Source organism: Hirundo rustica, chromosome 8, assembly GCF_015227805.2.
Source record: "Hirundo rustica isolate bHirRus1 chromosome 8, bHirRus1.pri.v3, whole genome shotgun sequence".
NCBI classification, from domain to species: domain Eukaryota; kingdom Metazoa; phylum Chordata; class Aves; order Passeriformes; family Hirundinidae; genus Hirundo; species Hirundo rustica.
Window position 1 is genome coordinate 23,744,877 of NC_053457.1, and position 26,148 is coordinate 23,771,024.

Genomic DNA, 26,148 nt, shown 5'->3' on the forward strand with positions numbered 1-26,148 from the left:
GGCGCGGCCTGGCCCCGCCCCCTCCCCGCCGGGAGGCTGAGGCGCGGCTCCGCCACTTCCGGCCGCCCTTTGCCCTTTGCCCTCTGCCCTTCGGCACAGCGCCGCTTCCGCCCCGTTCCGCGTGCGCCTTCCGCTGCCGGGACCATCCCCATCCCGGGAACCATCCCCTCCCGCTCCCGGGAACGCTCCCGATCCCGGGAACCATCCCTACTATCCTGCTCCCGAGAATCATCCCCATCCCACTCCCAGGAACGCTTCCGATCCCGGGAACCATCCCCATCCCGCTCCCGGGAACCATCCCCATCTCTCTCCCAGGAACGCTTCCGATCCCGGGAACCATCCCCATCCCGCTCCCGGGAACCATCCCCATCTCTCTCCCAGGAACGCTCCCGATCCCGCGCTTCCCCCTGGCAGCGGCCCCGGGCAGGTAAGATGCCAGCCCTGCCCGCTCCAGCGGAGCCCCCTCGGTTGCGGGCCGGGGGAGCTGTCTGTTCCTTAGCCAGCCCTGAGGTGAAGCGTGCCTTGATGGGCTTTCGCTTTATCGTGTGCTTTCCACTTAAAGAAGTTTTGTATGTTTAACGGGTTGCCTCAGGTTTGACAACATAGGGTTTCAGCGCTATTTTTTTAGTACTGTTGGCTAGTAATAAGCAATGGTATTAGTAGTAGTATAAGCGCAATAATAATATAGTACTAGCAACTACTTTTTATTATTTTTTAGTAGTAGTAACAAGTGAATTGTGGCCTAATGGGGTGTTGGTTATTGATTGAAATAGTAAGGTTGAACACCTATTTTACGTATGTATACTTATGGCTTAGACAAAGAGCTAGCAAGTTATATTAATCATAAGTAATCACAAGTAGCATTCAAAAACCAAAAATGCAGGCCAAACTTATGTAGTGTTTTGCTCACAGCTTTCTCCTTGGTGACTGAAGCTGGTAAATTCAACCACTGAATATAATAAAGACTGGTTTAGGAAACATAAGGTCAAAGCAGTTTTATGAATGTGTATGTGGTGTATCTAAGTGCTTTAAAAATTAATACTGTAATACTTCAGTGGAACTGTGCTGTAGTAAAAAGTGTTATGGATGGACCATTGCAACACTTCATTGTAGTCAAGCATTAAATCCATTGGGAATTCTGTTTTGTCACTGGCTAACTAGAGCAGCCATCCAAAGTCTTTCTTATTTTGGAGGCAGTTTACTGTTCTGCCACCTCAGTATTTGTGAGGAACAAGCACAATAACTGTTTCATTTCTGCTTTCTCATTTGTCCCAGAGCAGTGCAAGCATGGCATCCATGGAAGAAAACTTTCCTCGAGGGGGCATTCAGAAGAAACCTGCAGAAGGAAAAACACCCAAGCCAAAATTAGAACGGGACAATTTGTTTGATGTACGTTATTTGCATGTTCTTGATTAACTTCTCAGAGCTCTTCCACTGTCAGAATTTGACTGCAGCCCTCTCTACCTGTTACTTCTACAGCAAACTACAGGAGGAGCTCCCAAAAATAGATATCTTCTGACATCCACCATCCTCCTGATCTCTGAAAGATCCCTGATATCTGTTACGTCTTGAATATGATGAAAGTTCAGTCAAAATTATTGATCAGGGTGTAGCTTTTAAACTTTTCCACAGGCACCTTATCCCAAGATGCTGCATGGTGAGCCTGGTGTTACTGGATACAGGCTAAGTTGGTCTTTCTGTTAGTAGATTGTGGTGCAGATCTCTTGCACCACTCTTTTCCATTCCCAGGATGCAGCTGTATAAATGATCAGCCTCAGCCCAAAGGAGATACTTTGGAAGACTTGCATGTAGACAGTCACCAGTTAGCAAGATGGTTCTTTTTCTTTTTGTCCAAATCAGTATTTTTTTCATGGCAGCAGAGTTCTGCTCTAGAGCAAAGTTTGTTTCTTTATCCATTTTTATTTTTTAACCTTCTGTGCTTGCAATCTGCTTTAGGTTCAACATGAAGAAAAATCCCAGAAAAGAAAAAGGAGCCAGAAGGAGCAAGGAAAGCAGAAAAGGTTCAAGGCAGACAAAACAGCTGTTGTTAAAGACAATGTTATGAATATTGGACCACTCACAGTTGAGGTTGGTGCATAAATGTTTGATTTTGTGTGCCTCTTTTTTGGGCTACATAAAAATGGCATGGTTTTCCTCCCCACACCTGCCAAATATATCTGTGATCCAGTACAAAACTGAACTGCTTATCCCCCTGTTACCATCAGCTTGCCAAGATATCTGTAGTGTGCTATTTTTCCTGCTGTCCCAGGCTCTCAGTGAGGGGATGCTGCTCCTTGGCTGTATAAAAGAGGTCAGTGCCTACGAGCTCGCCATCAGTTTGCCCAACGGCCTCTCCGGGTTTGTGCCGGTCACGCAGATCAGCGATGCCTACAGCAAACTGCTGACCAAGCAGGTGGCCCAAGGAGAACTCTTGGAGGTGAGACCTGGGACTGGGACTGTGATTTGTGCTTGGAGCTAGAGAGGGTTGTTAGTACCTCAGAACCAACCCTGAGGTCTTGCTTAGGTGCTTGACGTTAACTAACCTTGGTTTGGAACTGGATTTTCCAAGCAAACTTTGCAATTTCCTGGTAACGGCTGACTGCTAGAAAAAAATAAAATTAAATAAACAGCTGCCCTGCCTCTCTGGTGTCAGTGGTGCCTAAGTTTTCCCAAGGTGTTGAGGAATGTGGGATTTTGCTGGTGGTGTTTTTCCCTGCTGAAGTGGGAGGCTAGGTTAGGGTCACTGTTGGCTCTGTAAATGTTTCACTGTTTCCTCAGCTGCAGTCTCCTGACTCCAGCTCATACAGTGTTTTTAAGCAAAGCCTCTCAGTCTTGCTGACATAACATAGCGTCATCCCTGTCTCTCTATTGAGATCCTGGTGTTTGTGGCATTTCCTGCCTGTTACTGTAGTGTTGACAGAGAAACAGGAATTTCCAATGGGATTTTGTTTTCAAAATCTGCTTCAGTAACAAATTCTAGCCTTATATTATTTAATATTGTAAAAGTTATATATTTCTGTGTTGATCATGTTGCTGGGCAGGAGGTGAATTCGCTCCCAGACATGTTTTCTCCAGGAACGCTGGTCAGGTGCATCGTGACCAGCATTGAGAAACACGAGAGTGGAAGTCGCAGTGTCAAGTTATCAATTGACCCCAAGAAGGTCAACAAGGGCCTGAACTCTACAGCACTAGCATCAGGCATGGTAAGTTTTCTGTGTCTGTCACAGCCTCTCTGGGCACTTGCATTTCAGTTTGTCCTTAAAGGGGATCAGAGCAGAATCTGGAGCTGCTCTCACCATGGAAGAGACCTGTGAGGAAAGGGCGGGTTTAGTTCTTGTCTCCAGGTTGTCATTCATGAAATTAATTCACTTTATTCTGTTTCAGTATGGTCAAGTTATTTAATAACTTCTTTCTGAGTAGGTTTATTTGTTAATTTTTACAGCGTAATATATAACATGGCCTGCAGGTGCTTGGTTGTTTATGTTTTGTGTTTTCAGCTGTATGATTGTATGCGCCTGCATTTTTTAACATCACAATTCTTTTCCTACTAGTTTGTGAGCTCCTTATGTACTACATTGCTGGATAAAGGTAGAGTTAAGACCTCACTGTTAGCTGAGCTGTGTAATAAGAAATAATGTAGTATTCTTGCTGCTGCTCTTAAAAGCTCAGTTCTCTGTCCATACAAAACAAGAGAGTACTTTGATGGGGAATCTCTTACCATATGTTCATTCTTTGAAGACCCAGCAGTTTCATTACATTACTGAGCTGCAGTGCTTTCCTCCCAACAGTTGCTCTCTGGCTCTGTGTTGAGTGTGGAAGACCATGGCTACCTCATAGATATTGGTGTCACTGGAACTCATGCTTTCCTCCCTCATCAGAAAGCCAAAAATTATATCAAAGCAGTCAAAAAAGGTAAGAAGTAGTACAGGAGGATCCGATGGGTTAAAATGGAGGTGGAGAATGACAGGGATTAGTTTATTATATTTGTGGTGTTAGTGCACCTTGGTGGGATTGGGTCAAGGTGAAGTCTTTGCAAGTTGCTGCAAACAACAGTTTTGTGGCTGATCTGCAACAAGCTTTTGTATTTCAGCCTGCGATCTGACAGACTGTGTTCCAAGCCCTGCTGGTAGTAAACTTCACTTAGATTGAGAGGGAGCTCTGTAAAAGCTTTGGAAAGAGTGGGAGGAAATACTGAGTGTTCCTGGTAGAGGTTTTATGCTGTGACTTGTCTTTGTAGGGCCTGACTTGAAAATAGGCCAGAACCTGAACTGCCTCATTGTGGAAGTGAAGAATGAGGGCAGGGTGGTCCGTTTGTCCATTGATCGATCGGAGGTGGCTGCATCCATCGCCACAGAGCGACAGAACTGGACACTCTCTAATTTATTGCCAGGGCTGGTGGTGAAAGCTCGAGTGCAGAAGGTAAGCTCTGGTTTGCGTTTCTTTTGTTGGGTTGGGTTGGTTTCTTTTGAGCATTGTTGAAGGCAGGAGACAGGTGAAGCAGAGATGAGAGTTTATGCCCTGGAAAATTTCTGGTTTGTCTCAATTATTTAGTAGTAAGGAACATAATCTGCTAGATACTCCCCTCCACCACATTCCCCTGAGATCTGATCTCAGTTCTGGTTGTGATCCCTGAATATAAAAGCTTCAGACTGAAGGTGGTAGTGGAGTTTGAAGCAGAACAGGATTAATTTTGTGCTTTCTGGCCTTTACTGCTAAGGTATTCAACAAGATAGCAGTAGTCTTTAGAGTATACACGGCATTATCAAAAAACGAAAGGATTGTTTTTTTCAACAGAGTGTGTGAAGCAGAATTGTTAGCAGTTTTTCTGTCTCTCCTGATGTGCTTGTTGATTAACACTGTGACAGTGACATTTTTTGAAATGTGTGAATTGCTCTCTGTGCTGCATGAAAACTGAGTGCAGAAATTCTTTTGGCATCTTTTTGTTCCCCTTCTTAGATAGCCCCACTTGGGATGAAAATGACATTTCTGTCTTACTTCACTGGCATTGTGGATTTCATGCACATGGACCCAGAGAAATCCATGAGCTATTCTCCAGATCAAGTGGTAAGGAGGGTGAAGGATGCCTGGAGTTGTTATGTTGCTTACAGCATCTTTTATTTTCTCCAACATTTCTGTGGAATTATCTCTGAAATCTTAAGGCTGATAGTTTCTTTCATATCTTTTACTTGAATTACTGTTGTGGCTGCTTTAAAGCTGTAAAGAGCAAAGCCATTCCTGGAAGACTTATTTGGGAAGCCTGGAGATTTGCAAGGGATAGAAACATGACTTGTGTGGTCGTGTTCCCCTCCCTGCATTGATACCAGCCTAGTCCGTAAACATCAGACAGAAGCAGAAATCCCTCCTTGGTGAAGCTGTTAGGAGTGAGTGATGTCTTAGCAGCTCTAGTGGAAAATGCTTGTATGTGGACAGAGCTCAGGTGCCAAGCAGAATGTCTACGAGCGTGAGCGAGGTGCCTTTGTCCTCTTATTCAGTGAGCACACTGTGTTGCAGGTGAGGGCCTGTGTGCTATCTGTACACCCCACGTCGAGGGCGGTGCGGCTCACGCTGCTCCCGTCCTTCCTGCACGCCGGGGGAGCCCCACGCCAGCTCCCCAGCCAGCTCATGGGGGCAGTGCTGGACGAGGCCACGGTGAAAACCTTCTACAAGCAGTTTGGGGCTGTCTTTGAGCTGGATGATGGCACCCTTGCATTTGCACGGGTAAGTGCCAGGCTGGCGGGGCAAGTCCTCCGTATCTATCTTAGTCTGCTGGGAAAGGGGGTTAGGAGAGGGGTTATTTTTTTGCCTTTATGCTCTTTATGTGACAGTACAACGAACTTCAGACAGCATGCGAGGTGTTTGTCAAATGATACATCCCCTTATTTGAATTGAAATGTAGGAGGGTTGTTGTGGACAAGCTGGTGAAACCTGCATAAAGAGCATGTTAGAATAACAGATTTGTCAGATGCTACTACTTCAACCTAAGGCCCATATCAATGTTTCCATTTTTCAAACACTCACTTGTAATTCTTTTTTTCTAGTTGAAACATCTTTCAAAAACCAGAAAATCCTTTAAACCTGAGGCATTTAAGGAAGGTTGCAAACATAAATGTCGGATCATTGGCTACAGCCTGATGGATGAGATGTGTATTGTATCTCTGAAGAAGTGAGTATGACAGACTCTTCCAAAAGACTGGTTGAAGAATTAGAAAGGTGTTTGAGAGTGCAAAATATTACACTGCTTTGCTGGACTGGAACTTGCCATTTGGGGTTTTTGACTTGTATCTATGTTGTGGCACTTCAGGTTGTCTGGGCATCCTGCACATATTTCCCATACTCTGTGGAACTGGGACGCGATCAGTACTGTTGGTGAGCTGATGCACAAGAAGGCTAAATTAGTTCTGCCATGATTGTGTCAGAAGACCATGGCTCAGCAGGAAATCGAGCCTTGATCTTGCAGCTCATTTGTGTTATAAAGTCCCTCTTAATATTTCCAACTCTGTGGCTTTAAGCAAGGCAGATAATGGGTTCTCCTTTCATGAGGCCATAACGGTGTGACAGTCACCTGGAATGAAGTCTGTTGAACCTCCATGAACTTTATGTCCTAAGACCTGTTTGGGGAGATTGGTCAGTTGGAGTAAAACACAGCTCTGGAGTTGTAGAACACCGGGGAGTGTGTGGAATAATGGATATCTGGGACGCGAGATGGGCCTGTCTTGTCTTATCCTGGATTTCCTTCAAGATGACTGACTGGTGTTTGTGTCTCTTCTCTAGTCAGATTATTGAAGCACGGTTTCTGCAACACCAGGATATCTGCGCGGGTGATGTGGTGCAGGTGAGCTTCTGAAGGACCTGAGCATGTTACACTTAAAACGGTGATCTTGCCAATGTGCACTCCTGCCTAATTTGTGTGTCTGAATTCTGATCCAGACTAGTTGAGATGAAAATGAGAAAAACCTTGTCTTGCAGGACTTGATTAATGGAATGCAATACTGTTCCCATTTTGTTCATGGTTTTATTCATGTTGTGGCAAAGGCAAATTTTATCTATGGTCAGTCATTTATTTGTGGCCATGAATACATTTTTAGGAAGACTTGAGTGAAAGAAACTAAAACTTGCCTTGCAATCAAAGTGAAAGTTCATGTGTGAACAGTCACAATGAGCTGATGGCAGAAAGTTAACTCATTATGATAGTTATGTCTGAGTCAGGGCTGTATTGAATATGTCTCTGGAAACAATTCTAGTTTGCTTGCATCGATTTTGCAGAAGCAGTCTATGCTTAAAGAAAAGAGGCTGTACAACAACCTTATGAAGTATGTAAAGGTAATGGGTCAGATTAGTTGGGTGGAGCGCAGTTTGGTCTAAGATTACTTTTTTTTTTTTTTTAATGTGATTAGATTTGGTGATTGTAGGTGTTTTAGTATCTTGGCTGTTTCTTACCTGACCACAGTCTGCTTTTCATATTGAATTTACCAATTCTTTCCCCTATTTTGGGTTCTAGGGCAAAGTGCTCTCTCTAAAACCCATTGGGATGCAGGTGAAAGTGGCTGAAGGGATTCGAGGACTTGTGCCATCCCTCCATCTGTCTGATGTGATCCTGAAGCAGCCTGAGAAGAAGTACAACATAGGAGATCAAGTCAAGTGTCGGGTGAGAGCTGCGAGACAGGGTCTTCAGCTGCTTTGCACTCTTCTCTTCTGAGTATTTAGCAGCTGGATTAATCATGCTTTTTGAACCTCTGTACTCCATTCTTGTAGGTGCTAGAGTGCAATCCCAGAGAAAAGAAGCTGATCCTTACTCTAAAGAAAAGTCTCATCCAATCAAAGCTTCCAGTCTTCACAAATTATGAAGATGCAAAACCAGGGTTGATCACACATGGCTTTGTAGTGTGTGCAAGGGAGTTTGGCTGCATTGTGAAGTTCTACAATGATGTCAAAGGTCTGGTACCCAAGAATGAGCTGGGCTTAGAGCCCATATCTTGTCCAGATAAAGTCTTCTATGAAGGCCAGGTAATTAACATACCTCTGCTGTGCCGTATGTTTAAACGCAAAAGAGAAATCTGCAGTTGAGTTGGCTTCAATGTGGTTTTCCTGAGGAAACAGCTACACCAGGAGATGTCTATGTCCTTTCACTTTATTACTTAGTTGTGCTCCATTTAAACACAGGGTAGGCTGTGAAAAGGGCAGCTCTTACTGGGTATGTCTGACTTCCCTTTGTTTCTAGGCTCTCTCTGTTCTGCAGAACACGGTCACATAGTATGTAACAGATCTCAGTAGAAGTCTGGAGTTCAAGGCTGCTGTTTCTCCTAAGGAAGTTAGAACTGTTACCTACAGAATCACAAGGATGATGTTTTCTGCCTCAGTGTTACTCTGGTTATCCTGTTGGTTTCAAATTACAGGCACTTTAGGAACTGTGTTATTCACAGTTCTGATTTTTGTTGTGGGCAGAGTTACAGAGATATCAGCCATCTTTGTTACTTTTTCTGGTGCTTTTCTTTGTCTGTAATCCTGTTATTTGTTAGCTGGCTTAGGAGAAAGGTAATTTTCTAGTCAGAATTGACTGCACATCTGGAGATCTGGATTTTATTCTCAACTTTGCTACAGACCTGCTATATACTTTCACAAGTTATGATTGTGTACTTGTTTTCCCTCTGTGTGATCAGGACATTTGTCTGTGCTTGAACCTGTTAAGTTCTAGCCACTGGCCTGCTATCCTCAGGTGTGAAAGTGTACTGTGTATGTATTTCCCTGTCTTGTTTTGTGGGTGGTAGTAATCTGAGGAGGATGGTCAGCTGAACTTGACTTTTGTTTTATGCTTTTTTTTTTTCCTGCAGGTCCTTAAAGTAATGGTCTTAAAATGTGAGCCTCAGCAGGAAAGACTCTTGTTGTCCTTCAGATTATCAAGCAAGCCTGGCCCTGAGGACAAATGGAAATGTACTCCTAAGGAGAAACAGGAAGTGAAATACCAAATAGGAGAGGTATTGAATTCAATTGCTGATTCCTTTTTGCCTCTTCCTACTAATTTTCCATATGGTTTGGCATCACTTTGAACAACTTTGCTTTGAGAAAGCTGACAATGATCAGGAACTAGCATTAAATATACATTTCTTACTGTGTGGTTGACCTCCTTGATCAAAAACCGTACCTCAGTTTTCAGAGATATCAGAATAAAGGTGTCCCAGCAGAGTCCTTCTGGAGGTACCAATTAGTGCTCCTACTCCTAGGTGGAATCCTCTTTTTTATTTTCTGGATGCTGCTGATTTTTTTTTTCTCCAAAAACAGCTGCTTTTGCTCCCCAGGAAAAAAAGCTTTAGAGAAATGTTTTGAAATGTTTCCAAACAGTTTCCAGCTTCCTGCCGATATTGCTAATGCAAGAATGGGACAGCTCTAATCTTGATTAAATTATTCCTTTCACCCTTCAAATGAAAAGTCACAGCCAAGAGAATGTTTCCCGCTCTTTATTTCTCTGGGAGCTGAGAATTAGTTTTTATTTTACCTGCAGCATTGGCATGCTTTTTAGCTCAGCCCTGCTGATGAGAGTTTTTCACGTGTAGCTGGGAGGCAAATTCAGATCCTCTGCAGTACATCACATCCCCTGTGCATCAAAAGAGATGGCTTCAAAAACACTTAGAATTTTATATCACTGTACTTGTTCTCTTTTCAGATAGTTGATGTGAAAATACTGAAGAAAAAAGATAATGGGTTAGAAGTTTCCATCTTAGAAGATGAAGACAATGTGGTAGCCTGGATCCCCACGCTGCACCTCTCTGACTTCGTTGCTACCTCCAAGCTCCTGTGGCACTGTCTTCAAGAGGGAGATGTCCTGCCCAGAGTTATGTATCTGAGTGACAAGGGAGGGCACATTGTATCCTTTGCCACCTCAACCAGGCAAACAAAGTGTGGGGAAGGAGGTATCTTTCACAATTCCAGAGTACCTGCAACAGACATAAGATTACTGTAGCTAATTAGTGTGAAGTGGAAGTGCCTGTCATGCTAACAATACTTCAAAGAGACATTATAACTTGTGCTAGATGTGAGGCTCAGCTGGGGCTACAATCTCTTCAGAACTAGGTTTTGACCTGACTTGTTTTCCCACCCAGCTTCTGGACTGTTAAACCTATCACAACCTTAGGAAAAAGTTTGCTGTTTTTATATCAAAAATCTGAACTGAATGGTTAGGAAGTTGATATTTCCGCTACTGTGAAGCATGTATCTTTAATGCTGAGCAGTTTAAGGGACATGAGTTGCTAAATTTTTGTGTAGGAAGATCAAGACAGAAATTGGAATTACAGCATTTAGAGCTCCTGTACTCTTGCAGGAAGTGCTTTAACCTAATGGTTAGCAGTACTGAGAGATTTGCTTGGCATCATGCTGCTTTCATTCTTCTTTTCCCGTTTTTCTTAACTGGTTGTTCAGATCTTGAGTAGAAAGTCTGCAGTGATTTCTGCTGTACAGGAGGAGCAAGTTGTGAGAAGCTTCTCTGAAATCCAGCCTGGCATGCTATTGACTGGTTATGTGAGGAATGTGATGCCCTTTGGAGTGTTTGTGGAGTTCCCTTTTGGTGTGACAGGACTGGCACCTAAAGTGGTAAGCAATGCCTCCGCTTCAGTAAGCAGCATGTGTGTGATCAGGCTGCTTGAAACATAGTTTTAGCAAAGGTACAATAACAAAGAGGGAGCAACTGGGCTGCAGGTCCTGCGTTTGCACAGCTTCCTGCTGCAGGGTAAAAGGGTTTAGGTTTTAAATCACTTCCAGAAAGAAACTGAGCACTTCATTCAAGTGAGCTTAAGCTTCAGCGAAGATTTCAGTAATTCATTTTAATTGATGGGTTTTTCTTAGCTTTTGTTAATTTCTCTTATGCATTCATATGAAGTCGTAACTCCAGCCCTTCTGAACAGCTCTGTGGGTGGTTGATCAGTACCAGCTGTGCTCAGTAACCTTGCCCTCTGTTTCCTTTGCACAGAGCATGAGTGACAAGTTTGTGACAGACACCAAGGACCACTTTGTGGTGGGACAGACTGTGATTGCAAAGGTGATGAGCATTGATGAGGAGAAGCAGCGTGTGCTCCTCAACCTGAAGGTGTCTGAGTGCAGCTCAGGAGATTCTGCTGCAGAGAGCTTTGCCCTCCTGAATCAGTATTTCAAGGAGCTGAAAGAAATCAGGAACTTGTTGAGAAGAGGTAAAAGACTGTAAATGTTCTGCTAAAGGGTACCAGGTTAAAATAAAAATAAAAATAAAAAATAATAATTAAAAAAAGGTGCTCTATCAGAACAAGAAAATAAAAACATTTAAGTACATTTAAGTGAAAGAAAGTTCATTTCAAGTAAAAACTTCACTTTCCAGAGTAGCTTATTAGAAAAAGGATGTGTGCAGTGTCTGCCACTGACGACAGGCTTTTTGCAAGTACAGCTGGAACAAGCCAAAGAAACCTCTTTTCACTGAAGTCTGCTAGAGCCTTTTGCATTGATTTTGGGTCAAGTGCTTATGATAACCCAAACACAATACTCACATGAGGATGAGTTTGTTCAGATAGATTTACTTATATGCATTACAGGTTCTCCAGCAGTGGTTTTCTCACATGCTGTTTGTCTAGTGTTTTTATCAAATTCTGACTTTATCTTTTTTGATTCTTCCTATATCCAGTATTTTTAATGTTTGTTTCCTGTAATTGAGAAGTGGTGGGTTTGTTTTGTGCTTCTAGTGTTAATCTATTTTGCTTTAACCTTTTTCCATACGCAGTGCTGGGTGCCAGTGTTGGTATAAGACTGGAAAAAATTCTCTCTAAAATGATTAGGTTCTTAATGTCACAAAAGGGTTTCTATTGTGATTAACTCTTAGAATTTACTTTGTATTTCTACAGATTCAGGAGCCTAGGCTTTTTTTTTCCCTTATGAAGGCAGATGATGCTTCATGTACCGCTGAGTAAATGTGAAGGCTTGTCTTTGTTTTGCAAAGAAACAACAAAGTGAAACTGATTTCCCGCTTTTTCTTCCCTGTATTTAGGAGATCCCAGCATTTGTGAGTTGGTGCCTGGGAAGAGGGTGCATCTGGTCGTGCAGGATGTGAGGGAGGATGGCTCAGCACTGTTCAGTGGCAGCTGTGTCACCGGCTCGACTGTAACTGCCACCCGCTACCATTTGGGAGGTGAGGGTTGCTTGTGTTGGTTTTCAGTCTTGTACTTCGAAACCTCTCCCAAAATGGATTCTGCTGATGAGGAACTAATAGGGAGAAGACTGATCAGAGTAGGGATGGCCTTGAAGAGTAGTTAAGTTTCCCAATGTCTTGCTGGCCCATTTGTGTGATTCAGAAAACATGATATAAACCTCCCTGTGCCTCTGTTAATCCTGTCTCGGTTTTTGGGCATCTAGTTTGTGCTCAGATATTCTCAGTTGAACCATACTGTATACAGACAAGTAGGAACACAAGCTCCATCTTTCTTGATTTTTTTTCTTCTTCCTTTAGAAAGAGCCCACTTCAAGGAATATCTATTTGAAATTGCTTTCAATTTTTCTTGAAAAATCAGTGACTTTAAAATAGGTTGGTAATTTTCCAATTCAAAAATTAAAGAAAGGTGTCATATTGGGCAAAACCAAACATATACTTGCTGAACTAATGAATAAACCAGTGAAAGTAAGATAAACCTCTAACTTCAGCAGAATTAATAACCCCAGCACTTCTGTGTCAGAAGAGTTTCTTTTTTTTTTCTTAGCAACAGATAGACTGATGATAGTTTTGTGCAAATGTTAGGAAAATCTTTTTCAAAACCTATATCATCTTGACCTTGTTTTTAGTCAGCCTTTTCTTCATTATTTAAGAGTTGTGTCTTCATAAAATCAACTTTTTTTTTTCCAAGAAAGATCAGACTTTTTCCAAACACAAATCTCTCATTTTCTTTTTTTTCTCTCATTGCTAGTAACATTAAAATAATCTCTTTTTAAATAGACATTATATGTTTGGTACTAATTTGGTTCAGATAAAATACTAATTAAGCAGTCTTTGGTCTTCATGAATTAAACCTTCTGTTTTTGTCGTGTACCACTGTCACAGTTGCTCAGTATTCTTCATTGTCATCAGGACATAATCTCCTTATGCTCGTTTGTAGACAAAAATATTGCTCCTGGTGAGAGAAGGAAGGTGCTTGTTCTTCATGTGGATGCCCTCACATCTGAGGTGCATGTTTCTCTTCGGGAAGAACTGCTAAAGCAAAGACCCAAGCGAGTGAGTATGCGTTCCGTTTTTGGGTTTGTGTGTTTCTGCTTGTCTGCTTGTCAAACGGTAGGTGATGAATAAATTTCAAGGGAGGCTGTTTCCTCTTTTAGAACTGTGGGAGGTAGAGTGCAGGGCATCAAAATCTCAGCAGGAGAAGTCACTCTATCTGTCCATTTCTGTCTAGCGGCTCCGAGAGAACTCGCAGCACTCTGCGGTGGTGCAGCACGTCACGGAGCACTTTGCCATCGTGTCTCTGCTGCAAACAGGGCAGCTGGCAGCTGTCCCCATCGCCTGCCACTTCAATGACACCTTCCGCTTCGACTCGGAAAAACTGCGGGTGGGACAAGCAATCTCTGTGACTTTAAAAACAGTGAAGGAGAACGACCACGGAGTCTTGTTAGCAGTGCAAGGCCCAGCCAAGAAGAGTGTTTTTGTAAGGGTGCGGAACGAGTCAGAGACAGCGTTAGAGGAGACGCTTCCTGCTGTGAAACACTCGCTGTCCCCGGGGGATGTCGTCACTGGTACCGTTAAATCCGTCAAACCCACCCACGTCACCGTTGCTATTGATGACAAGCTGACGGGTTCAATCCATGCATCCCGGATTCTGGATGAAGTGCCCATAGGCTCTTTCCCAACTTCTACTCTGAAAGCCGGACAGAAAGTGACTGCTCGAGTCATTGGAGGCAGAGATGTGAATACTCATAGGTGGGAGAACATGTACATGGTATTGCTTCTGGAGGAATGCGAAGGATTAAACAGTTTGTGTTTCAATTCAGGTCATGTAGGCCCTCTATCAGCAGATGCTGTTACAGCTGCCTTTGCTGGAGTAGTTCAGGACTGAAGAAATCCGCTATTATATTCTATCCCAGATCCAGCTTTCAGAAAACTAGCTTTCTACCTGTGTTGCTGTATTTGTCTTGAATATAGATTGCAAGAAAAAAAGATATCTGAACTATTAAGATCCAGTGGAAGTCCTAAATAGAGGCCCCAGGGACTAAATTTACTGGGGTTTTTTGGTTACCTAAATTGCTACTGAAATAGTAATAGGAAGAACTGGAAGGCTCTGGTAGTTTTAGAGGGCTTGGTACCTGGGTTTTTTTTGCCAGTGCAGAGGCATTGAATGTGGGTGACTGGGGCCTGAGAAGATCATGAAAAACTTTGATCCTTTTCCTTTTCTTTAGGTACCTGCCAATCACCCATCCACACTTCACACAATCCATTCCAGAGCTCAGCATTCGACCAAGGTAAGTGTTGGCCTCTGTGCTGTCTGCACATGCTTTACAGACCTTGTGTCCTTGGATGTCCCATCCCTTGCACCTCTCATTCATGAAGGAGCTGGCAATGAACAAGGACCTCCACATGTATGCAGTGAGGCAAATTACTCTTACTCTCTCTTTCACACTAACTTGGGTCCTGTAGCTGTGTTAAATATCACAGTGCTCTCCTAGCACATGATTTCCTTTGAATGTCCTTTTGGCTTCAGGTTCTGCCAATCTGGACTCTGTCATGTCTATTCCCATCAGAAAGATTTCCTCTTATGACAAGGGAAGTGTTAATTCCTGGCAGAAAAAATGCAGCTGGGGAGGGGTGAAAGACATTGTCACAGTAGTACTAGCTCACCACATTCCCCTGGGTTTCTAACTTCCATCTTCATCATTAGGGTCAAAGCTGTTTTACTGATGTCCTCTTTCTTGTGCAAACAGTGAAAAAGAAGGGGAATTCACAGCAATGCTGAACCTTAAAGAGGAAAGTTCCCTCAAGAAACTTGGACTCTACAGTGTTGGGCAGACAGTCACCTGTTTTGTAAAGAAGGTGAGGTCAAAGTCTTCTTAGGAAGTGTTCTGGGGGAGGCAGCAAGTGGGTGTGACCTCAGGGGGCCTTAGCTCAGACCTAAATACTGAAGTCTATGGTCTTCATTAACTGTCAGGGCAGCCCATGGCAACTGCAATGTCTTTCCAGGAAGGTAGAAGAATAAAACAAAAATTTCCAGTACTTGATGGAGTTAGGCTTAGTTGTCCTCTTTGACATGCCTGTTTGTTGTCAGCAGGCTCTAGTGAAATGGCCTTTGAGTATGCCACCAGCACAAAGTACACTCACTGCTGATCCCCTGTGTGCACTTGCCTGTGAACCACAGCAGTGTTATGCTTGTAAGAACAGAATCCAAACCACCATTTTTGCTTGCTGCAGAAGCCAAGGCTGGAGTAGTTCTTTTTAGCCATAAAAATTAGTGAAAAAATTTTACCAGGGAAGATTTTTTTGTTCCCCAAGGTGTCATGTTGTCTTCACTGGTTATTTGGTGTCTTTTTAGTATAACATGCTCAAAAATTGGCTGGAGGTAGAAGTTGCCCCTGACATTCGAGGAAGAGTTCCTCACCTGCTGCTGTCTCTGAACACTAAGGTAAGAGGCTGTTACTGATGAGCTACACAGACTTCCTTTTCCCATATGCTTGGCCACACATAATGACTGCAGACACTTCTGACGTCTGTGTGAACTCATAACCCAGTGCTCTGCCCTTGAGGCATTGCTGCCCCTTGCTAACAAGCAAGTACTGTGCCTGTAGCTAGTTTGGCTCAGGATAGCAGAGCCATTGAAGCAGTGATGAGCTATCAGTCAACTGCACATCAAAGATGTTTGTAGAAAGTGTAAAGATTTGTAGGGGAAACACTAATCAGAGTTGTGCAAAGCTCCTTTTCTGGAAATAAGTCTAAATGTGTCTTTTATTTCAGGTCTTAAAACATCCAGAAAAGAGCTTTAAAAATGGCCAGGCAATATCAGCCACAGTGACTGGAACAGATGCCACTGAAACAAACCTCTACTTGTCACTCACAGGTATTGTGGACCCTTAACAGCAGGACCCCACCACATGTGGTAGAGTCCTGCTTTACTCAGAGCTGGGCTTTGCTTCACTGACCCCTCAGGTGAAGATGTTAGACTCCAGAGCCAAGCTGTACCACCCTGTAGAACAGAACTAACCCCTGGGACCCTGACTTAGACGTAGCAGCAACTAAGACAAGTGAGGTCAGACCTCTGGAATAAAGAAACACTTTTCTAATGTCTCAGACTGAAGCCCTTGCCTGAGCTCTTCTGAATACATTCCCTTCTGATCGCAGACGTGAGGTGGTACATTTATCAACGTTTGTCAGTTATTCTGGATCTTGGAATTGTGCAACTAACGGACCTTTTCTGGGCTACCAAGGCAAACATGGCTGTGAACAGAGATTGCACAGACTGCACCTTACCAAAAGTTTGGGGGTTTGATATGTGACTAGGCAACTAAAATCAGCTACACTAACTTCCTACCTCTGTTGCTTCATATTTTGAAGTATTGTGAAGCCCTTTTCCTCCTTCACCTTTTCCAGGAATTCAGTCACTGGAGCAGGACACCATCTCTGTAGGTGTGGTAACAAAGGTGACTCCACACAGTGGTTTGACCGTTGCGCTGCCAGGTGGGAAGACCGGCAAAGTCAGCATCTTTCACCTGAATGATACTTACACAGAGGATCCTCTGGGGAACTTCAGTGTTGGCAAGATTGTCAGGTCAGTAGTTTTCTTGCTTACTCCTTCAAGCTGCAAGAAATATTCTCTTTCAGTGATAGGCTTTTCACTGCCTTGAGGTAGTGCCAGACTATAAGGTCAGTCTGTGGCTAAGAAGTGATGCTGACTTCCCTTATATATGTTTGGGTGAAAGTCTTGTATTTTCCATTTATGAAGAGCCCCCTTTCCAGCTGCCTTCATGGACTGTCTTTTTAAGAGTAGCTACTCTGTTAGCTATGATGCTGATGGGGCTAAGGGTAGCCAGGTATCCCAGCTCTGCAGTGGTTCTGTGGGCTGTTTGGCAATTGAGTTGTTTTTACATTTGTAATGCACAAGCAATTGCATTTCCCTGCTTCACATACTTGTTGGGAATGTTGGAGAGTGCAACAGGCCAAGCGATTTCAGGTGTAACAATCTTTAACTCTTCTGTAGTGGCAGTAGAGACTGAGCAAATCAAGTAGGTGTGTTTCAAAAGTCCTTTATCTAGTTTTATGAACTATTGTGTCATGCTGGTTTGTATTATAACATGCTCCAAGGAACAGAGTGCTGTGTTTCTTTTTCTGCTAGTGTAAATATTTATTTTTCAATCTGTGGCACTTTTTTTAGCACATAAAAAAGCTTTCTGTTTTCTCCCCATCCTCTGCCATGCAGGTGTTACATCCTCTCCAATGAGAATGGTAAAATCCAGTTATCTCTCCGGCAGTCCCGGTATGTATCATCCCTCTAGTCTGCTGATCTCCTACTAGTGAAAAAAATGATCATGAAATACAGTTGTTTGCTTGGGAAGATCAGTGAGAAGTGCTAAAAGAACAAGGAGGGTCTGACACTTAACAAAAAGCTGCTCAAGTGGGTTCATATTTAATTTCTGTTTGTCATAGTTTCTGTCTTATCTTTTTTGTTTTTTAATTTGGGATGAAAGTTCTACCACTGAATTTGCAATACAAACATGTTATGCTTCAATGTTCAGCTGCATTTTAACAATTTTGATTAAATAATAGACTTAGCCTTAAATGTCTCTTAAAACTGAGCGTTTTGCTTTATCTTCCTTATGGAACTAAAGTATCTTAGAAATAAGTGGGGAAAACACTAAGCAAATGCTGTGCAAAATTTCAGACAGCCTTTTACTCTCCTCATTTTCTTAGTGTCAGAGAAAGCCAGGCTGATGTGTTTGGCTTTGTTTGCAGCAGCATGTGTATTCCCTAATGCTAGGTAGAGCTTGGCAGAGATGCAGGTAGTCCATTAGTACATTTCAATAAACTGAAGGGTGCCTCTGATCCAATATGTTTTCCAGAGAGTACTAGCTGTTGTTAATACTGATCTATTTGCTGCTATCCAGAGCAGAATGTGAACTATTCAGATAAGTGCTTTAACTTCTAAGCTCTCTTTTCTTTTAGGCTTAATCCAAAGATAAACAGCAAAGTGGAGGATATTGAAATAACAAGTATTAAGGATGTTAAAAAAGGCCAGCTAGTGAGAGGCTACGTCAAATCAGTCACTCCGTCAGGTGTATTCTTTGGGTGAGTGGCCTGAGAAAATTATTCTGGCAAGTGATGTGTCTTGGAGAACTTATTTTGAGTGTACAATTGTGGAATCTTGTTTGGGGATGGTCTCTGGTATAATGTGAGGTCACAAAATGAATTTACTCTCAGGAATCAAGACGTCATGGAGCCTGCCTTGAGCCTGTGAAATTAAAGTAAGGAAAGTTAGTGAGACAATTTATAGAACTGCTAGTGCCACAAATGCGCTTTATTTTTCTTTTCTCCTGCTGTAGAATACTTATTTTCGATTTTCTTCCTCTTCTCAGATTGTCCACTTCTCTCCTGGGCCGAATCCTGTTCCAGAATATTTCCCCATACTTTGTACAGAAATATTCCTTATATGAAAAGTACCTTCCTGAAGGAAAACTGCTCACTGCCAAAGTGCTTGGGTAGGTCCAAGGTTCTTTAAAAAGGACTGTGAATTAGAAGAGAGAAGAGGATGGAAAGAGGGAAGATGAAAGGAAGGTTTGAAAGGAGTTCAGATCCTTACAGTCATTGTAAATACTCTCATTTTTTTTTCCTTATTCTTCTGTCCTGCTACTCCTGACGATGCACCATAGGGTAAACAGAAAAGAAAAACATATTGAGCTCTCTCTCCTGCCTGAGGACACTGGGATGCCTAGTGTCTTGCCTGAATCCCTAGGCCTACCACAGTATGGAGCAGAGGAAGAGAAAAGAGAGGCAGACGATAAGGAAAAAAGAGAAGAGCCTAAGATGAAGACAAAAAGGAGAAGAGAAAACTGTGAAAGTGGTCAGGTATGGGTGTGATTGCACTGTATATGCTAAAGGACTTTGTTGGTTCAAATACTGAAGTGACTGGGAAGATCATCCCAGAAGGATGAGACTGAGAAATTATACAGGCTAGGAAAAAAAGATTAAATTGCATTGGAGATTACAAAGATCAAAAACTATTGCTTTTTGGTGGGAGCTGAGATAACAGCCCAGCTGTGTTTCCTGTCCCTTTGGTCTTTGCACCCTATGGAGGTGAATGTGTATTTCTTCTCCACTGTCTCTGTTAGCTGAGAGAGTAGTGGGGGATGCTGTGCCAGGACATTGCCCTCTCCCTGCTGCCAGGCTCTTTATTTTGTGATCAGAATTGCCTTTAAGATCATCACAGTTGTCCTTCGCTGTCCACTCATTTCCACTTGTTGCAGGAAGCAAAGCCAAAGAAGAGGAAGATCAGCCCAGCAGATGAAAATGACAGTGGAATTGAGGTGTATTACCGTGAGGAGGAAGAGGATGACCAGGAAGAAGAGGCAGCTAAAAAGAAATCTAAGGTGAGAAGTTAGGAGGAGAACCTGAGCCTCAAATGGCCTTCTAGCCCTATTGGTGTCGGTTTGACTTTAGGACATTAAGTATTACTGCTGCAGATCAAGTGACACAGGCTGGTGTTTATGTCATCTGAAAATGGCTTGAGGTGGATGGAATTTAAATTCCAGCGAAGTTGGGCACAGAGTTAGTGTTTTTGCTGATGGGCTGTTTGTAAGTACAAGAAGTCAATAGTACTGAATGGATAGATGCCACAAGCAAAAAGCAGTTGTCTGATCCCTGTTTAAAAACCTAAAATTAAAACTCAGGGCATTTTTTGTCTTCCTCTAAACAGGTAAAGAAGCCTGGTGAAGCCCCCAGGCTGCAAGTTTCCATGGGCTTCACCTGGGATGAAGACAATGCAATGGATATACCTGTGCTGGATCAGAAGGAAGAGAGCTCAGAGAGTGAGGAGGAGGAAGATACGCAGTCCAAGGTACTGTGTAATTGTGTTGTCTGCACAGGAGACCCCACACAGTGGCTGTAATGCGATGTTTTGGTATTTGCTTGTCTGTCTGCCTTGTAGCAAAACTTTTTAACCCAAGGGAGTATCTTTGACAGCTGACACAGAACTTGTTCAGGTGCTTTGAACACTGACTTTAGTAGCAGATACTTCTGAAGCAGAAGAGAAAAGGCCCAATTTCAGCATGACTGCATGAAAAGCAGGTTTTGTCATGATGACATGTTAAAAAAACAAGTATTTATAGTCAAACGAATGCACGAATGCTTTCATGAAGACAAAGCTTTTTATTTAATGTCAGATCTGTTTTTTACTTTCCTGAGTGTTGTAAATTTGCAGAAAAAACTGGAGATGAAAAACCTTTCAAATTATAGACCTCTTGTTCAGCAACACACCACAAAACACCAAAAAATACCAAAAACCAATCTTCTTTTATGCTATAAACTTTAGAAGGGTTTTCCAATGAGAGCAATTCAGCAAAATTGAGAAACAAGCTCATGAACTCCTTTCATGTTTGCTCTTCAGGATTTCTCCGGTCCCTCCAAACTCACCTCTGTAAAGGCAATGCATGGCTGATGCTTTATTGCCCATGGTAACGAGGCAGAGAACTGTAGCACTGTGGGTTCCAAATTTAGACCTGAGTCACCCCAGTGTTCCAGCAATTTGCCCCAGTTGTACATGGGGAGAAATTGTGTTTTACACAATGTTTTTACATCGATTTTTACAGTGAAGGAGGGTGGTGGTGAGTACTGGCCTGGGGGTTTGTAGTGGTTTGATGTTTACCTCTTTCTGTTCACCAAATTCAGTGGAGTGGTTTGAGTGTCTTTTCTGCTGTGAGATAGGATTAGGAGAAACAAGGCAAACCAGGCCTAATTTAAAGGTTACAACAGTAGTTTTATTAGCACACACCAAAAAGAGAAAAAAGAGAGGAAACTTCCAAAACACTTTTTTCATTCCCCCACAAATGTTAACTTTCCCACAAACAATGTAAAGAGGCAAAACTTGGAACTGTGAGGTTAGTACCACCTAAAAAGCAGCCTTTCATTCAGTCTTTTGAGAGAGAGAAGTCTCTCCTGATTTGTTCTGGTAACTTTCCCCAAGAGAAACAATCTACTTGTGGCTTACACCTCTCAAAAAGCAGCCTTGCCCGGGAACTTCTGCACTTTTGGATCTCCCATACCACGTCCTGGACTCACACACTGGGGTGTCACCTTTTCCAGATGTACAACTCCAAAGGCAAAGGATCCTTCATCTCAGGGAACAGAGATATCTTCTCACTGATGTAGAAGGTTTTTTCTCATCTCTCTCTGTTCACACATCTCATGGAACCACCAGATCACAGTTCCTAATTCAATATTCACTCAGTAAATCGCAGATACCTTTTGCTCAAAATCCACAAATCTAAATAATCGTCTCCCCAATTCATATTGTCCACGATTTAAAGGAATACTCTAGCATGTTCCTATTACAGTCTGTTACTACAGCTCATGGGAGATTTCCAGCCTAGGACCAAGGCAGCTTGTCATCTCTTCCACTTAAGGGGTCACTCTTCCTTCACTGACTGGAATATCTTCATATTGTCCCCTTACATATCTGCAGTTTGGCCTTTTCTCTCTCTCTGAGAAGGGTTAGAACTCCAGAAGCTTCATCTGTACCAGGAGTTAACTGTGACCAGGCCAGCGCTGGTCACATGCTCTCTTACCGGGCTGCTGAAATCCAGGGGAAAGCTGGTGGATGCATTCCGCTGTCTCCACTCACAGGTCTCCTCACCTATGCCCGAGCAAAAAAGACGAAGGGAGGCCAGAAGGAGGGAACTTATTCCCCTCTCCTGGCCCTGGCCAGCAGCACGCCAGCAGGATGTCAGTAGCCGGGGCTTTTCCTCCCCTTCCCCTGCCCGCACGGTGCGGTGTGCTCGGGGGCCGGGCCGTGTGCCCCGGGGGCCGGGCGGTGTGCTCCGGTGCCCGTGGCCGCTGCTACCGCCATTGGCCGGAAAGGAGCAGGCCAGCTCAAAATGACTCAGTGTTGATATTGCGATTCCCCAGAGTCCATTTGATTCAGCACTCAAACCAATGCCAATACCTAACAACCTCCTCTTACTATCTAAAAAATAGTAGGTGCCTATCCCTTCTAAAACAATTCCAAAGTCCTAACAGAGGTATATTCCATTTTTAACTAAAAACCAAACTGTGTTAACCCATGACAAGAGTAAAGATGGAAGAATGAGAGGAAAAGGCGAAGTGTGGATCCTGTAGTTGGGATGCCAGACTAGCAAAATATTCGGTCCCTCAATGTATTTCATTTAAAAAAAAAGGGGGGTTCATGTGTTACTGCTCTTCTTTGAGGTGTGAATTTTGTATGAGGAGATGGGAGGGGTGTATCATTTTTATCATTTTAATCAGTTGGCATGATCTCTTCCTGTGGAAACTGCTTAGCCTTGGACATACTGAGGTCTGGCTGTACTTCAGCTCTACCTGCCTATTCCCCCTTGAAGTGCTTGCCCTTCCTCAGTCCTCCTGTTTTGCTTTTTCAGCTAAAGAAACGAACAAAGAAGGAGAAGGAGCTGGAGAAGCAAAAGAAGGAGAAGGAGCTTTGCAAAGTAGAGGCGGCTCTAATGGACCCGAGTCGGCAGCCACAGTCAGCAGATGACTTTGACCGCCTGGTGCTGGGCAGTCCCAACAGCTCCATCCTCTGGCTGCAGTACATGGCTTTCCACCTCCAGGCTACAGAGATTGAGAAGGCCAGAGCTGTGGCAGAGAGAGCACTTAAAACAATCAGTTTCAGGTAATAATGGAGCTCTGCTTTCCTTTGCCCCAAAGAATAAGTCATGACAGGGTAGTTGTGGTGGAAGATCACTTCAGTGTATCACTTCAGTATCAGTGTGAGTCTGTGTGTGTGGAGTGACAGAGTCTATTTTATGGAGCTTAGAAGGATTAAATGGTAGCAACTGTCAGCCAGCCCTTTGAAGGTCAGTCCTGAGTCACCACCACTGGCCCACAGCTACCTGCAGGTTCTGAGGTTTTCCTGATGGTGTCGCTGAGTGCTCAGACATTCTTCTGGGCAGGCAGAAGCATTTGGAGGAACATAATGATGTCAGTGATGACCTTGAATCAAAGCAGGGAACAAACACTGGAACTCCTGTTGCTTTTGCCATAGCGGTGTACCTTAAATCATCTCTACTGCATGGTTAAGTATATTGTGCTTTCTTGACTCAATCTTCTGGTTTTTAACTACAAACAACAATGATAAAAAGCTGTAGTGTGAATCAACTGCTGTGCTCTATTTCAAAAATGGTGTTTCAGGGAGCAGCATGTCCTTTTTCTTGTCCTGGAGGCCTGCTACAAGTCCGTGAGTCTGTGTAGGGTAATTTGCAAAAACCTGGTGAAGACTGGCAAAAGGCTGAATATTCTTGTTCACATCTGCTTTAAGGGAAGAACAGGAGAAGCTGAATGTCTGGGTAGCTCTGCTGAACTTGGAGAACATGTATGGTACTGAGGAGACACTGATGAAGGTCTTTGAGAGAGCAGTTCAATACAATGAACCTCTAAAAGTCTTCCAGCATCTGTGTGATATCTATGCCAGTTCTGAGAAGTACAAGGTAAGACAGTGCAAGCAGATCCCTGACATGTATCCCATTCAGGCACGCCAATAAACTACAAATGCTGGCTGTGTAAGCTTCCTGCTGTCAGATGTTGGGCCTGTCCTGTTCTTAACTGGAATTAATGGTTACGATTGACAGTGGGCAAGGATGCATTGATGCTTGCTTTTATGTCATAAGTGCTCAGAGATACCCAGCCAAAGAATAAGAGTCTTAAAGCTACAAGGCTTTGTTATGAATGTGTGATCGAACCCAACTCTTTCCTTCCAGCAAGCAGAAGAATTGTACCACACAATGCTGAAGCGTTTTCGTCAGGAGAAATCCGTGTGGCTGAAATACGCCTCGTTCCTCCTGAAGCAAGGCCAGGCTGAGGCTACACACAGGCTTCTGGAGCGTGCTCTCAAAGCTCTGCCCACCAAAGAACGTAAGCTCTCTCTGCCCCAGCCTTATTGTTGACCTTAATGTAGACAGGGCATGGGCTGCTCTCTGATACGTCTGCCTGTGAAAGCATTTGTAGTAAGTGAAAAGTGCAGCCAGCTGACTCTCAGGGGAGGGGAACTTTAAAGCTGGATGTACTGCAAAATGCACCTCTGCTAAAGGCACCAAATCGAATTTGCTGTGAAGCACGAAACCAAAGCACCCAAAGCAAAGGCAGCTCTGACTTTTACAGCCCTCTAGAAAAGTTTAAGCCCAGGTTTGTGGGGCTGCCCATAGGTGCTGCATGATACATTATGAATATAAAAATAAACCTCTTTCTCCTGAAGAGAGCTGAAATGGGAAGTGAACTGTGACCCTTCAGTCTCCCACTTCAATCCCACCTTGGTCCAGAACCTCTTTACAGCAGAGCCTTTTTTCTCTGGGTAGAGCTGGTGCTGTCTCTGTGCCTGCTTCCATTCTGTGTAATTCTCACTCATGTTTGGTCATGTGGAAGAGAGTTGCTGTGACACCCTAACACATCATTACTTTTTCCAGATGTGGATGTCATTTCAAGGTTTGCACAGCTGGAGTTCCATTCTGGGGACACAGAACATGCCAAGGCCCTCTTTGAGAGCACCCTCAGCAGCTATCCCAAGCGGACAGACATTTGGTCTATCTACATGGACATCATGATCAAGCATGGCAGCCAGAAGGAAGTACGGTGAGTTGTGCAGCAGGCTAGGAAGGGGCAGAGCACACCTGAAAAGAGCACAGGTGCCCTGCAGCGTGAGGTTGTAAAGGGCTTCCCACAGCACAGCAAAAGGGATTTTTTTTTCCCCCAAAACTGGGGTGTGTGGAAGTGCTTATCCTTGCTGGGACTGAAGAGACTCCATAGGGGTTCACAGGGCAGAGAAGGACTGATTTGTAAGTTATGGCCTGCATGACAGCAACTGGAGGCCTTGCACTAAGGTTCACCTGTCCCTCTGCAGGGAGTGCCTTGTATCTGAAGGGTGAGATCAATCTTGAATAATCAGTCTTTGTATCTTGTAACGTAAAAATGGATAAACATACTTTGTCCTTTTTTTTTCCTGAGAGATGACAAAAAGAAGTAATTTTCCACATCCACTTAATGAATGCAGGTTCCAATGCAGTGTCTGGATCTTAGTTTAAGTTGACCAGAAGCCTTAGTGTTCTGCATGCAAGTAGAAGGCTTCTACTTAGAGATTTCGGCCAATTGTCAGGAATCTTTTTCTTCAAGCACCAGCACTTCACAGCATATTCCCCTGAATGTTTCCCCTGACTTTCTGCTTTTTGTTAAAAGACAGGGTACAGGGCTTGTATTAAGTGCTGTCACAAACACAGTGATTTGAATCACTTTGGTTTCTTGCAGAGACATCTTTGAGAGGGTCATACACCTGACCTTGGCACCAAAGAAGATGAAATTCTTCTTCAAACGCTACCTGGATTATGAGAAGAAATTTGGTACAGCAGAAAGTGTCCTGGCTGTTAAAAGAGCAGCACTTGAGTATGTGGAGACCAAGAGTTCCCTTGCTGACTCCTAAGTGTGGTGCAAGTGAAAGTAGAGAGACTTGGTTTTCCACGGCAATGTGGGAACTGAGAAGTGTGGAGTTCTGCCCTGACTGTCCATGGACAGTGAGTTTCTGGAGAGTATTGGTCTGTGACCAAACCAGCTTGGAAAGAACAAACAATCAAATGAAAAGATCTGATAAATGTTTGCAGCTTTGTCCAGATGTTACAAATAATCCTGGTCTGTTGATGATATGTTTTTAAATATAGACTGTTTTATAATCAAAAGAAACATCAGCCATACCTGTTTTACTTTCCTGGGGAAATCATGCCGTTATGACACACTGATTTTAAGTACAGCAGTGTCTTATAAATTGATTTTTCTCACTGTTAAGTTGGCAGAGAAGATTCTTGTCTTTTGGATGAGCTAAGACTTGAAAAGATTTATCTCAGGTGTCTTTGTGCTCTAAGAAATTGACAGAGCAACACTGTCAGCTGTGCACTCAAGCATGCCTCTCCAACAAGTGGGAAAACAGACAAGCTGGACAAGCCAGCACATGGAAA

The 26,148-nt window shown here is 43.3% G+C and overlaps 1 protein-coding gene across 2 annotated transcripts; it reads left to right on the plus strand.

Annotated features, from left to right (window-relative positions):
- Positions 1 to 98: 98 nt before the first annotated feature.
- On the plus strand, positions 99 to 25,876 carry PDCD11 (programmed cell death 11). 2 transcript variants are annotated; one of them, XM_040071595.2, is made up of 36 exons: positions 99 to 427; positions 1,276 to 1,389; positions 1,957 to 2,088; positions 2,270 to 2,437; positions 3,042 to 3,203; positions 3,789 to 3,912; positions 4,238 to 4,419; positions 4,957 to 5,064; positions 5,512 to 5,718; positions 6,039 to 6,163; positions 6,772 to 6,832; positions 7,499 to 7,645; positions 7,753 to 8,004; positions 8,829 to 8,972; positions 9,659 to 9,859; positions 10,411 to 10,581; positions 10,958 to 11,174; positions 11,999 to 12,139; positions 13,098 to 13,213; positions 13,389 to 13,909; positions 14,386 to 14,448; positions 14,908 to 15,016; positions 15,513 to 15,602; positions 15,932 to 16,034; positions 16,565 to 16,742; positions 17,391 to 17,447; positions 18,134 to 18,256; positions 18,544 to 18,666; positions 18,838 to 19,033; positions 19,432 to 19,554; positions 19,881 to 20,021; positions 22,576 to 22,826; positions 23,472 to 23,640; positions 23,911 to 24,064; positions 24,613 to 24,778; positions 25,448 to 25,876. In XM_040071595.2, the coding sequence occupies exons 2-36, from the start codon at positions 1,288 to 1,290 to the stop codon at positions 25,617 to 25,619; spliced, it is 5,499 nt and encodes a 1,832-aa protein (XP_039927529.1). In that variant the 5' UTR covers positions 99 to 427; positions 1,276 to 1,287; the 3' UTR covers positions 25,620 to 25,876. The 2 variants fall into 2 exon arrangements, with proteins under 2 accessions (XP_039927529.1, XP_039927530.1); XM_040071596.2 differs by having other exon boundaries at positions 127 to 427; positions 1,281 to 1,389.
- Positions 25,877 to 26,148: the final 272 nt, after the last annotated feature.